General features: G+C 38.7%; 1 protein-coding gene across 7 annotated transcripts in view; it reads left to right on the top strand.

The window, feature by feature from the left end:
* Positions 1-15,013, top strand: part of fsip1 (fibrous sheath interacting protein 1) — a 51,282-nt gene that overhangs the window by 5,578 nt on the left and 30,691 nt on the right. For 6 of the 7 annotated variants that reach the window (XM_010878991.4, XM_013137493.4, XM_010878990.4 and 3 more), the window contains 4 exons: positions 168-263; positions 834-970; positions 2,179-2,295; positions 13,424-13,591. In XM_010878991.4, the coding sequence (XP_010877293.2) occupies positions 168-263; positions 834-970; positions 2,179-2,295; positions 13,424-13,591 (518 nt within the window). The remainder of the gene's footprint in view (positions 1-167; positions 264-833; positions 971-2,178; positions 2,296-13,423; positions 13,592-15,013) is intronic. The other variant, XM_010878992.4, reaches the window with a different exon arrangement.

Below are 15,013 nucleotides of genomic sequence, written 5' to 3'. Positions count from 1 at the left end.
CTCACGTTTGAGGTGTCATTACAGTAAATGTTGAACCTCACGTTTGAGGTGTCATTACAGTAAATGTTGAACTTCAGGTTTGAGGATTAATTAAAGTAAATGTTGAAACTGACCCTAGTTTATTTTTCAAAGGCATGCTGTGTGTAATACATTGTCATTCAACCTAGCTCATGGATCTATTGAAGACGTTGACTTTGTTCCTGTGTTTGGGACTCAAATGCCCGACAAAGAGTATGAGAGACACAGCATGCAAGTGGAAGGGGGTGAGTTTATACAAGTCCTGTTATGCTGAGACACAAATTTACATGGTTACAATTTGCATTAAGTTGCCCATACCTCAATATGTCTAACACTACTATAACTAGGTCAGCGTGCAATTGCAAAACATTTTACTATTATACACTAGATGGCGATACAACCATAGGAAACAATGTCACTTTATGTTCACTCTGTAATTCTTTAGGTGCAATCTTTTCGTAAAAGTATATGCTACAGGATCCCCTTTTATTCAGTCAGGTCTTACCCCATCTTCTATTTAATTTGTTTTTTGGTGGATTGCATGTTTTTCACTGAAAGTTTTAGAGCCAAGAACATTGTTGACTGGGTTATTTTCTAATTGTATGTATTTATGTGGTCCAGAAAAATAACATACATCAAGTTTAATGCATAGGTGCTGTTGTGAGTAATTGATTAGATTGCTGAAAATGTCACTCCACAATATCACAATATTCTGCTAAACAGAGCCTGCTAATGGTTCTTAAACTCCTTAATTTAGACTTAGATTTAGACTCAATGTTTACCTTCGAAAACAAAGAAATTCATGAACTCTGCAGGTGAAAAGGATGTCAAGAACACGGCAACAGACTCCAGTGCAGAGGGTCCCAAGGAAAGGGAAGGCTCGTCAGAATGCAGCCAGAGTGGACTTCCCAGGGACAAAAAGAAACAGGACTTTTTGAAAAAAAACATTGAGGTATGTGAAAGTAAATTTTGGAACATCTGTAGTGTCAGAGTATAGAAGTGTTGTTTGCATGAACACGTGAAGCGATGCAGCTCCCAGTGCACTGGCGTAGTGTGGTGACGCAAGACTGGGGTGCCGGCTGTCCTTACACGCACCCCCAATAGTTACGCCGGTGACCCAATGGGTATATTGCTAACAGCGGTCCAAAAAATGTAGTAATTGCCTGTATCTGCAAAAAGGAAATTCCACAGCTTTCTAATTGCTTTCCATCACTTCCTTACCATCACATCCTGATTTGCCATTCATCCATAATCATTGAAGCATCCGCATTAATGTACAATTGGTCACAAACATAATCTATATCATTTACTATAACATTTACTCCAAAATGGTCCAATACATTATTATACATTCATTTAGACAGGACATAAAATAATCTGTAATATACTGAAAAACAATTGGATACATCAAGTTTGTTCTGTCACATGCATGGTGTGGTACAGATGCTTGGAAAATCTTTCTAAAGGTTTAACAACTTTAGCCCCAACCCTTTTTTTAATAGGTATTTTTATTGTACAGATAAAACAGACAAGGAAGGTATGGGAAGGGAGAGTCCCAAGGCAGTAGGCCTAATTTGAAAAAGCATACCAACTCATAAATGTCTGCTGTTTTTGTACAGGTTATTTTGGTTTCCTAAAAGGGTGGAGGGACTATGGAACAGAGTGCTGTAATCAAAGATTTAGCTGAAATTGATTAAAATACCCTAATCAAAGCTCATTGTATAACTTCAAATACAAAGCTTTGTGGTAAAGAGTCAAGACCACAATGTGTCATTGACTGTCCAAATACTTACAAATAGTTTTTAATGTATCTTGCCAATAAAATTAGCTGACTTTGCTTAGCTAGCTGCAAATGTGCATACTATTTAGGTTGGAGTTTGGCTCAAGGTTTGGATTAAGGTTAAGATTAATATTTCTGGAACCTGCTAGTGCGTTTCATATTTGAATCTGTTTGAATTATGTGTTAGTGTTAATAATTATGTGTTAGCTTAAATATAATGTTGAAACAACTAATTCAACTAGTTTTTGTAGAGTCTCACTTATTTATTCCATGCCAGGAAAAATATAATGATCTTCAACTAAAAATGTAAAGCATGATTGAAAATGGCTACAATCTGAATTGAAAAATGATTTTTGTCACTAATGTGGGAAACGTGACAGTTGGTGAGTGGTGCAGGAGACTCGGTGCAGATGACACAGCAAGAGAAGGATCGTCTGAAGGAGCTCCTCAAAGACATAGAAGATGAGGAAGACAATGCTGGGAAGTCAGTCTGTGAGGTAGGTTAACATACAGCCCTGAAGGAGACATTTTTTAGTTGTTGAATGTTGTTACCAGTTGTGAACAATCTAGGCAGGCACATTTGTCTCTCTTTCAGAGCACATTTCACTCCTAATGTTTTAAGTAGCCGCTGACCGTAAACCCTAATTAGGGTTTCATCAGTTCACTGGTGAAACACTGTGGTTTTTGTAACAGATCATTATTAGGGCTTCAGCAAGCAAAGGTGCTGAAGCCCTATTGTGTTTCTTGGCATTCATATTTATTGTTATTATTATTAGGGCTTCAGCAAGCAAATGTGCTGAAGTCCTGTTGGCGTTCATATCATGAATTTTACATGTGTTCCATGCTAAGTTGTGAAACAATAAATGAGGGTGCATGATTTCTGTCTGTCACTGGCAATCTCCCCTTGTATGTCAAGATGAAATTCAAAAATAATTACAAGACATACAGCCCCTCATCCAAACCGTACAACTTCTGCAATGCGAGTGACATGCTGAAAGAATTGAGTATCAGGGCGATACTTAAAAATGAGGAGAGATTTGGCCGCCATCGCCAAAATCCATTAATTAGGGATTGTTCAAAATTTTTCTAAAATGATATTGTTACTCTGTCTCTCTCTCAACAAAACATTCAATAGGTTTATTACATTCTAGATAAGATTCTGATTCAATAAACACGGGGCAACTTTTCTCTCAGCCTTCGCCGAAAGCTGTGCCCCCTCTCAGTTCATTGTTACAAAAATGTCTTTTTTTTTTATTGTATCTCTCTCACACCAACACATTCAATCGGTTTATTTCATTCTGAAGTCGAGGTTCATTCAATAAAAAGGGAACACGGTTTCTATCAGCCATCGGCAAAATCTGTGTCCCCTGTACAACAAATATTTTTCCAGTTTTTATAGAAATGTAAGCAATTTAAGTCCATTGAAAAGCCAATGGTACCAAGGTAAGTGGTAAACTGCTAGAGGTTAAAAAAAAAAAGTTTAGGTTACCAAAAACTGAAAAACTATGTAAATGTCAGAGTTATAAAACAATTATTTTTCATGGAATACGTAATTGGTCAACAACTTACAGCTGTTCTGTTGCAATATAAGTAAATTAAGCCTTGAACGTTGATTCTAACTCTTCCTACATGTGTCCCAACCTTTGTTGAATACTTACAAACCTTCTATCTGTTTTAAAGCATTGTTGGAACAGACTGTTATTATATTATTTGGACTGTTTTGTACTGCAGGAAGTAGTATATTGCTATCATAATGGTGAGAAAAAGGAAATTAGCAAAGGAAGACAGAAAGACCATTATAGAAAAAGTGAAGATCTTTCCTTTAGCGAAATTGCAAAGAAAGCCAAGGTGTCAGTGAGTACAATCAAAAGGCACTTGGGAACTGGAGGAAACTCTGACAGGAAGAGGACTGCCAAACCCAAAGTTTCTGAGAGTCAATAGCTTGCAACATAGGCGGCTCACAGGACAACTACTTCAAGCACAGCTTAAGTAAGCTAGTCTGTTTCAACTGTGAAGAGAATACTTCAAGCTTCAGGTTTGACAGGTCAAGTGGCAGTAAGAACGACATTACTAAGATGGCAAAATTAGACCAATATGCCTGCCTGGGCCATGAAGCACCGCCAATGGACTATTGAAGACTGGAAGAAGGTCAGATGGACCGGTGAATCAACATTTTAAATATCTGGTTCTTCACAAAGGGTTTTTCTACATCGTCAAGTAGGTGAAAGGATGATTCCTCCGTGTATGACTTCAACTGTCAAACATGGAGAAGGAAGCGTGATGTCTGGGGCTCTTTTGCTAGATCCAGATTTGGGTTGCACAGAGTGAGTGGGACCCTGAACCACAGCATTTTGCAGCCCCATGTAATACCGTCTGGTGTATGGGTTCATCCTACGGCAAGATAATCACCCAAAACATACCTCAGGGCTATGTAAGATTTCCCTTACAAGAAAATAACAAAACTTTAGGTTTCAAATCAGCACAGACTAGCACAGTGTCCAGACTAAACCCAATTGAGCTGGTTTGGGATGAACTGGGCAGAAGGGTGAAAGCAAAGCAACCTACAATTGCAACATTATTGTGGGGACTTCTGCAACAATGTTGGGAAGAACCTTCCAAACTATTTGATTTCCTTTGTAGAAAGAATGCCACAAGTGGGTCCAACTATTATATCTTCAAAAGGTGGGTACTTTATAATTTTCATAACTTTTTGTTCTGTTTTGTCTGCATGTGTTAATTTGTTCAATGCTTTAATTTCAGAGTACATTAAAACATTAAACTGTGTGAATTTAAATGAAAACTGGAAAAACCGTTTTGTCCAATAGTGTATGTTTACAATCTTGAAACGATTCAATGGGACCAAGCAAGTTCCAATGAACCACAAGGTGCTGCTATTGAGTTGGTTGCATTTGCAAGCGCACATTGCTCACCCTACATGAGTAAAAGTCTGAAAAGAGGTACATAAGGTAGTCTTACAAATAAAAAATGTCCATTGAGAGACATGAAGTTCACCAAGTTCCCAAGTTCATCATTCATGCCAAATTTGGTGCTACTGTGGATATTGGTTTGTATGGGTTTCTCAGCGCAAGTGGTGCAGTAAGGCTATTGAGTGCCCTTTGCTGAAACCTGCTCATCGCTGCTTCCAGCTTTAGTTATCTTGTAGTTTTGTTGTATATTGAGAAAGATCTTTCAAGCACTGTTTTGTAACTGTTATGGCTGTTGCTATGGTCATTGCTCAGGAGTATACAGAAAAAAATTATCAGTGACCTACCATACGAAAATATTTGCCATAAAAAACATTTGAAGTGGCCTTTAACTTAACACAGCTTGACCCTTACATATAGTATAAAACAAGTTTAGCACATGTTTTAATTTTGGTTAGTTATGGACATGTTTTAATTTAGGTTAGTTGTGGGCATGTTTTAATTTAGGTTAGTTATGGACATGTTTTAATTTTGGTTAGTTATGGACATGTTTTCAGACAGTGAGTACTTGGAAACAGTAGCTGTAGTAGGGTTCTAGGGATACTGGCTGTTTATGTTTCTGGAATCTTTTACTATTTTGGTAATTAACAGAAAATCAATGGGTCTCATCTCTTTATAGGTCCCATTGAAGCTTCTCCTGGCATCTCTCGAAATTGGAAGTGGAATGCTTAATAGCTGAGACTGTAAAGAAAGATAGACAGCTGCCTCTGGGGCCACTATGGTTTACTTATGGCCCCTGCCCCTCAGAGTGTTCCTTTTTCTTTCTGGTCAGGGTAAGCAGACCAGAGTTCCTTTCTGCTTGACCCATCCAGCCCACCCAAGCAACAACATGCATTTTTTTTTTATCATAAAGCCACAAAGATCATTAAAGAAACCTGTGAAAACCTAAAGTAATCAAAAAGTCCTCTAGCTGTCTTGTGATGGGTTACATAAAATCCATGAAAGATAGCAATATTCTAGTACCAGTTCACATTCAATATGTGGGCTTATGTGGTTCCAGGTGCATCTTTCTTAACGGCCTCCTATGTTCCTTTGGTTCATTTAATTTGTTTTTGACATCTGGAGCAGACATTCTTCTATTCTGCTGCCTTCCACTTTTCCCTAACCTGCAAACATCAAATGCTCTCGTAATGGCTTACATGACTGCTGTGGCAGCAAAGCTGAATTTTGCTTTCAGGTATAATTAACATAGCTCTGACTTACCTCTCACTTACTATACTTTACTTCTTAGTTTGAACCAATTTGAGAGGCATTCTCGGAAGACCTTTCCAATGTTCAAACGTCTGGCAGACATTACTAATCTTTTCATTCACTTTTAAATACGTCAGTAATTGCACAGCGGATATTGATCTGGGGGGAGCCCATGCGCCAGGCCCTTTTTTGGTTAGACCTCCCTTTACTGCGTGGCGTGCTGTTATGAATGGCTTCTGGACAAGATCACGTACTGTATGTTACTTGGATGATGATATTATGGGCTCCACAGTGATCATGCAGGCAAGCATATCCAGGCAGTGAACTTGGAAGGGACCAGAGTGGTTCGTAATCCACTACACACCACAGCCATTTCCCATTGCTTCCTTAAAAACGTCTATTATGGCCTTGCGTCTGATACTAACAAGATTCTTATTGTACTTGGGTGATACACATCGCAGTGTGATCTTTGAAAGGCTGCCTTTCCATAAATATGAGAAGACATTAAAATGTTAATGGTTTACCTCAGGTCTCCCTGTCCTATGTTGAGCAGGACACCATGTTCCCCAATTTTCCACACCGTTTTTCTTAACATTAATCTTGTAAATTATAGGTACAGTAAATGACTGAAGTAGTGCGTCATAATCCCCATAAAACTTTGTGGTAAAAATTGGAAGTGTCTCTTTGCATTCTTACACCATTCATTTGTTCCACCGGAGATTTTAGATTCATGTCAAATAAGTTCTGTGTTTTGTGTTGGCTTACACCACCTTGTTCTTTTGATATCTGTAAATATGTATAGGACAAATGGGCATTTATCAGTATTGGCTAGTTATTAGCTAAGATATTTTGGTGGAGTTAATTAAAGCAAATATGTTGACAAACTTCCCCATGTCCTGATGTGGTTTACAGGATTAGCAAAATGCTGAGCTGGGGAAGGCTTAAACGAAACACAGACCTTTCTTTGAAGGAATTCAAACATTTCTTATGGGATGAATGGTGAAATGCGAAAAGAACTGGTAGCATATTTTGAGGCTAGGTTTTATTTTCGAATAAGTCAGTCTATATACTGTACAGTGCATTTGGAAAAGATTCAGACCTATTACCCTCTTCCACATTTTATGTTACAGCTTTATTCTAGATTTTCTTTCCTCATCAGTCAACACACAATACAAAGCAGTCAACACCCATAATGACAAAGCAAAAACGGTTTAGTTTTACAGGCCTATTAAAAATAAAGAGATTTACATACAATTCCAGTCAAAGGTTAGCTTTTGACTCATTTGTAAGTATTTAGAGCATTCGCTATGACATGCAAAATTGAGCTCTGGTGCATTCTGTGTATAGTGATCATCCTTAAGATGTTTCTAAAGTCCACTTGTGGTATGTTCAATTGATCGGAGGTGATTTGGAATGTCTATATCAGTCTCAGGCAGAGGTTCAACATCAAACAGGACAATGACCCTTCACACACAGCCAATAAAATGCAGGAGTAGCTTCAGGACAGTCAACAAATGTCCTTGAATGACCCAGCCAGACCCTGGGCTTGATTCCAATTGAACATATTTAAAATGTGACCTGAAAATGGCTGTGCAGGTATTTTCTGCAGAGAAGAATGGGAAAAACTCTCCAAATACAGGTTTGTCAAGCCTGTAGTGTCTGCCTTTACCATGGAGCATTGCAATTTATTTTAAACTGCAAAAACCTTACGCACCATTGCACTTTATATGTTGGGGTTGGCTGGCCTCCTCGAATCACCTGCAGGCTCAGTTACTGGTATATATTTATTTACAAAGCCATTCTGGATTTGCAACCATCTTATTTGAGTTCCACATTAATGAAGGTACTCTTTTTGTTCACAGGACTTTAGCCTGCTAATTGTCCCAAATGCTCGTACTGAATTTGTAAAAAGGGCTTATGTGCTCTTCTGCATCAGCTTGGAATACTTACAACATATTTCTAAATTGGATGAACTTTCCCCCTTGATGTTTTTAAATTATTGATGATGAACCTTAAAGCTGAGTCCTTGACCTGTCATGGTTTTTAATTTGCTGTTTTTATGATATTGGTTTATGATTTCCATGCTTTTCTATTAGAGTAGTTATTTGTTTTATTTTGTCTGTTTGTAATTTTGAAATAATGACTTTTTGCTGCATATCTTGGCCAGGACCCTCTTGAAAGAGATTTCTAATCTCAAGGAGCCTTTGCTTGTTAAGTATAGTCTAAATAAACCAAAAAATGTCATACCGAGGAAGACTCAAGGCTGTAATCGCTGCCAAGTGGGCTTCAACCAAGTACTGAGTAAAAGAGTCTGAATACTTCTTTAAATTTGATATTTCAGTAGTTTTTTTTATTTGCTAAAGCAGTATGTCAGCTGATTATATTTTCTCACCATAGACTCACTGTTTCCTATTATATTATGTAAGCCAGATCTTATGGGACAGTCACCCATTGTGAGGCAGAGACGATTGTTAAATAATATTGGAAAGCTTTTTTTCAATATCCACTGAGCAGATCAGTAGTCTGACTCTGCCAAACCATGTACCAGGTACATAAAGTAGGATTTAGAGTGTATTTAATTTCATTATGAGTGTGTAATTTGTGGCAGTAGTTTTGAAAGGTAACATGGTGAAATTGTATGTTTAAACAATAACCTGAGGTTGGATTTAACTTGGCAATTGAGCTCCAGTCCTGGAGGGCCAAAACAATTGTGTTTTTCTTCCTCTCCTAATCAGGTACTGATTCTGACCAGTTACACCAGTACAGTGCAATTAAATACAAGGTAAAGGCCAACAATTGGAAGTGTTTTGGCTGTCCAAGAACAGATTTGAATATCCCTGGCTTAAAAATCTGTTTTAGAAATTATAGAATAAGTGGCTGTATACCAACCAAATGGAGCTTTTGCAACAGTGGGACAGAAACAGGATTATCGTAAGATAATATCACAGTCTCCAGAATCATAGTCTGGCATCTACAGTGAGGGAAAAAAGTATTTGATCCCCTGCTGATTTTGTGCGTTCACCCACTGACAAAGAAAATGTTATAATTTTAATGGTAGGTTTATTTGAACAGTAAAAGACAGTATAACAACAAAACAATCCAGAAAAACACATGTCAAAAATGTTATAAATTGATTTGCATTTTAATGAGCTATTTGCATTTTAATTCTAATCTCAGTTTGTAACCTGTATAAAAGACACCTGTCCACAAAAGCAATCAATCAATCAGATTCCAAACTCTCCACCATGGCCAAGACCAAAGAGCTGTCCAAAGATGTCAGGGACATGATTGTAGTCCTACACAAGGCTGGAATGGGCTACAAGACCATCGCCAAGCAGCTTGGTGAGAAGGTGACAACAGCTGGTGTGATTATTCGCAAATGGAAGAAACACAAAAGAACTGTCAATCTCCCTTGGTCTGAGGCTCCATGCAAGATCTCACCTCGTGGAGTTGCAATGATCATGAGGAACGTGAGGAATTAGCCCAGAACTACACTGGAGGATCTTGTCAATGATCTCAAGGCAGCTGGGACCATAGTCACCAAGAAAACTATTGGTAACACATTATGCTGTGAAGGACTAAAAACCTGCCGTGCCCGCAATGTCCCCCTGCTCAAGAAAGCACATGTACAGGCCCGTCTGAAGTTTGCCAATGAACATCTGAATGATTCAGAGGAGAACTGTGTGAAAGTGTTGTGGTCAGATGAGACCAAAATCGAGCTCTTTGGCATGAACTCAACTCACCGTGTTTGGAGGAGGAGGAATGCTGCCTATGACCCCAAGAACACCATCCCCACTGTCAAACATGTAGGTGGAAACATTCTTTGGTGTTGTTTTTCTGCTAAGGGAACAGGACAACTTCACCGCATCAAAGGGACGATGGATTGGGTTATGTACCGTCAAATCCTGGGTGAGAACCTCCTTCCCTCAGCCATGGCATTGGATGGGTATTCCAGCATGACACTGACCCAAAACACACAGTCAAGGCAACGAAGGAGGGGCTCAAGAAGAAGCACATTAAGGTCCTGGAGTGTCCTAGCCAGTCTCCAGACCTTAATCCCATAGAAAATCTGTGGAGGGAGCTGAAGGTTTGAGTTGCCATACGTCAGCCTCGAAACCTTAATAACTTGGAGAAGATCTGCAAAGAGGAGTGGGACAAAATCCCTCTTTAGATGTGTGCAAACCTGGTGGCCAACTGAAACACCTGACCTCTGTGATTGCCAAAAATGGTTTTGCCACCAAGTACTAAGTCATGTTTTGCAGAGGGGTCGAATACTTATTTCACTCATTAAAATGCAAATACATTTATGAATTTGTTTGTTGTAAATCGGTCTCTCACTGTTCAAATAACCCTACCATTAAAATCATAGACTGATCATTTCTTTGTCAGTGGGCAAATCAGCAGGGGATCAAATACTTTTTTCCCTCATTGTATTGTGAAATATAATAACCTATTAAACCTAGATTATTACCACCCATAAAAAAAATATATTTTAAGCAAATCAACTAGCGACAATTCTTAAAATATAAACGTTTCTTAATGTGACCGTTAGACCTAAACAGCATGTTGAATGACTTTTAAGCCAACTTGTTGTGAGTGGGCTGAAATTGTTGCTGTGTCTGAGACATGGTTTGACTGAAATGTACCAGCTGATCTCTGAGAAATCGATGGGTTAAACACCTACATACTCTGGTAGGGTAAAAAGGGAGGGAAGTTATCACTTAATATAAGAGAGGACATTTATGCATATATGCTTCGATTCCTAGAGACAACACCTATGCACAGTCTTGAAACAAAGCGTTTATAATGTGGTGCTGTGCAACTGTACAGCATTATCTCTGCTTGGTCTTAGTGATAATGTTATTGTACTTGTGTAACCAAAGTCCATTTCTATCACCAACGCAACCAAGACAAATATCATTCAAACAATGAAAAACTGAAGCATCAGAGCATGTGGTCAGTGGCTTTCCCATCCTAAATGTCAGGAAGTAATAAATGTTGAGAGAATACGAGAAAACAGACAACACCCTAAATCACGTCATTGCTGCTTACTTCCCAAAAAAAAATGGTGATGTTGCAAAGAATAAGGAGTGGAATTCATAGAATCAAAGAGCTGATGAGAAGCAGAAAGAAAGCAGGAACAATTGTGAAATAGGAACAAAAAAGACTAAAAGGAAACTAAATAAAATATTGTGACCAAGTGAATCTCCATCAAAGTTGACGGGCTCGATCCAGACAAGTTGCCGTGTATTAACCTGTCAACACATTATTACCATTACTTTAACCAACCTTCATTCCTACCAACTATTCCATCCCTTACTGTTAAACCAGGGGGTTCTGGGCTACAGGACACTATTGTAGAGCACTGGTTATTAATTAGGGATTGTAGAAATATGAATGCATCTTTACATTTAGCAAAAGTAAAATGAGAGGGAAAAGGGCTTATTTTAGTGAACAAGTATATTGACTAACTATATTTTTTGGGATGTTTCTGCCTAAAGGAATAGGTACACCATTCATGTTTTACATCGCACTGTTTATAGCATCAGTACGTTTTTGTTTTACACTAGATCCTCAGTTCCATCAATCAGTTATAATTTATTTTTATAAAGCTCTGTTTACATCAGTTGTCACAAAGTGCTTATTAAAATATCCTGCCTAAAACCAATAAAAGCAAGCAAAGACAGGACCATTATGTACAGTGGCTAGGAAAAACTCCCTATTAGGATTGGAACCTAGAAAGAAACCTAGAGAGGAGCCAGACTCATGTTTAGTGGCTCATGTTTGATTGTGCCGTGTGAAGATTATAATACTGTATGACAAGGCCACATAGTTCATCATAAAATGGTTAACTTTGCCTTACCCTCACTTACACTACGATGTCCTGTCTCAGGGAGATCCTTTGAAATGCATGAAGATATTAGAGTGGCTGGGCCAGGTGGGTTTTGGAAGAGGGGGATTGGGTCATTGTCGTGTTTCAGGCAGGGGGATGTTTGATTGTGTGGAGCTGGCCTACTGTCAGGCATTTAAGATTGGTTTCTACAGTACTCTCATTTACTACCAGGCCTTTAAAATGGATTCCTCTGGAGTTGGTATGGCCGTGAATAAATATGTAATTTGTGATAAAACCGAAGAAGTCATCAATGTAAGTTTCCCACATCTATAAAGGTGTTTCTATTTCCTGGGTTCCAGAATCCTATCTTGCAAAGGTGATTTCAGTATTTCAAGTAAGAAATACACTGCTCAAGAAAATGTGGGTCCTGGGTGAACTTAATATATTAAAGATCAAAATCTTTACTGTTCATTGTGTAATTCGTTGAGAACAAAATTATATAAAAATAGTCAATGGAAACCAAAATCACCAATCGATTGAGGGCTGGGAAACTTGCACAAAATCTAAATTAACAATAGAAATGGCAGGCTGTTCCAACTCCTAATGTGACTCAGTAGTGTGTATGGCCCTCAAGTGCCTGTATTCACTCCTGACAATGTCTAGGTAGGCTCCTGATGAGAAGGCAGATGGTGACCCGTGTGATCTCCTCCCAGATGTGGATCAGGGCATCAGTGAACTCCTGTACAGTCTGTCGTGCTACTAGGTGGCGTCAGATGCACCGATACATAACGTCCCAGAGGTTCTCAATTGGATGTTGCAGGCAGCATAAAGTTCTCTATCTCCTCGCAGGCGAAGCGAAGTATGCGTTATGAATTATTCCATATAGATGAAATCTTTGCTGGCTGATGCTGTTAATATCTACATTATAGTAAGCCTAAAATAAAACAGTTTACAGTTATATTGCGACTGTTTCTGGTGGATTTTCGAAGTATGCATTTGTGCATGCGTTTTGGGTCAGGATAGACAAACACATTTGCTGGCTACAACATACAGTAGTTACGTTATAGTAAGCCTTAACAGAAACTATACGGTTATATTGCGACTGTTTCTGGCATGGAAAAGTTAATCTTCAGTCTCGCTAGCAATTCTTATGATTATTCCAGTAAGTTAGTAGATCCCAGTAAAGCTTATTACTGGCTAATACGCTGTTAAAACGGCCAGTGAAAAAAGCCATACATAGACACTCTTTGTGGTGGAGGTAAACTTTGTAAGAATTGTTGGTCAGTTTAACTGTATCAGTGTCATTCACAAATGGCCAGTTAACTGTTATAACGGCCACTGGAAAAAGAGGATTTGTTCCGGATAGACACAAGGCTATACTGATACCCAGCAAATGTACAGCTCCGTGGTGTAGTCGTTAACGACAGCCTTTCACGCGGGCGACCTGGGTTCGAATCTTGAGAGGGCAATACTTGCTGTTGTGGGCCGACTGAACTAGGCTTGCCTGGTTTCTTGTTTTTTTTAGCAGTGTAGAAGCAGACGTAAAAAAGGTTAGTTGTAGGGGCTTGTATGTTCTGAATCCGGGGAAAATACACAATATGATGTCTTCTTTCATAGAGAGACATTTGGGCTGTTCCAGTACCACTGGGTGAGGGCTACTCCCCAGAACTCGTAGAACGTCACCAGCTAATTACCATTGACTCCAGGCTGCAGCTCCTTCTTCCCTTTGAAGACTTCCTGTCTGTGCGAAGCCCCTACACAGACCACTGCAAGCCCCTGGCCCAGGTACTGTATATTCCAACTTTGTACCACCTAATACATGTATGGAAAACTTTGATAGGGGTGAGACTAACAATATATCTGAACTCATCATGATAGTTACAGTAGCTCACAGGTCAATATTCTCACATTCTCAAGTGATTAACAGAAAAGAAACAGGGGTTCATGGGATTACTAGTAGTTGATACAGGTGGGTGTTAAAGCTAGACCAATTTACAAATGACAGCATGTTGTGTACATGGTCCCCACATTTAGTTAATACTGTGTTTTTACAGTGTAAAAACAACAGAGTTTTCACTCCATTGCTAACAAAAGAAATGACAATAACAATGGTAAAAACATATTTTACATGAATGAGATTTACATGCATCATGCTGAAAATAAATTTGCCAGACATCGTGTGTGACTAGATTACTTACATTAAAATTATATTTTTTCATGTAATTATTTATTTGATTACATCAAGTCTTTGAATTTGGTTGTTTACCGGTTGCTAGTACAGATGAGGTCTTTGTTTATTACTTGTTACTGGGTTAGGGTTAGGTTTGGTCTTTGTTTATTACTTGTTACTGGGTTAGGGTTAGGTTTGGTCTTTGTTAATTACTTGTTACTGGGTTAGGTTTGGTTTTTGTTTAGTACTTGTTATTTGGTAAGGGTTAAGTTTGGTCTTGGTTTATTACTTGTTACTGGGTTAGGGTTAGGTTTGGTCTTTGCTGTGTCGTGGATGCAAAGGTAACATCGGATAATGCCCAGAACCTAATGACAGGGCTGCTCAACATGGAGAAGTGCCAGCTCCACAAATGTTACCACCTTATCCCTTTCATTTGTAGGCCTCAAGGCATGCACTTACTGTATACAGGCGTGTGTGTGTGTGTGTTATAGGTCTTACTAAACTCATGGGGACCAATTGTCCCAATGAGTATATTAAATCCAGAAGAAATTTGACTCATTGGGACCTTTTGCCGGTCCCCATGAGGCAAAAGTCAATTTCCGGCTCAGGGTTTAAGTTTAGGGTCAAACTTACAATTTATTTTATAGTTAAAATTGGGGTTTCTTTAATGTCCAGGCATTGTTGGTTAAGTTAAGGGTAAAGGTTAGGCATTACATTTAGGTAAAGTTTAGGCATAAATGTTACTTTATTGAGGTTAAGGTTAGGGTTAGGTCTAGGGTTAGATTAGGGTTAGGTTAGGGTAAGGGTAAGGGTTAGGTTTTGGGTTAAGATTAGGGCAAGGGAGCATGCAATTTGTTTTCTGGTCCCCATGAGGGTAGCTGTACAAACTTGTGTGTGTGTGTGTGTGTGTGTGTGTGTGTGGAGTTGTGTCTCCCTAATCTTATTAATTGGAAAACCATACAATGTTGCTTTTTTTGAGTTAGGTGTCTCAGACCAAAACAGAAAATAATTTTAATTGTGCTCCCTTCTATCTTATT

This window comes from Esox lucius, chromosome 15, assembly GCF_011004845.1.
Source record: "Esox lucius isolate fEsoLuc1 chromosome 15, fEsoLuc1.pri, whole genome shotgun sequence".
Classification (NCBI taxonomy): Eukaryota; Metazoa; Chordata; class Actinopteri; order Esociformes; family Esocidae; genus Esox; species Esox lucius.
Note: the sequence above shows the minus strand (reverse complement) of the source record. Positions and strands in the feature narration are given on the sequence as shown.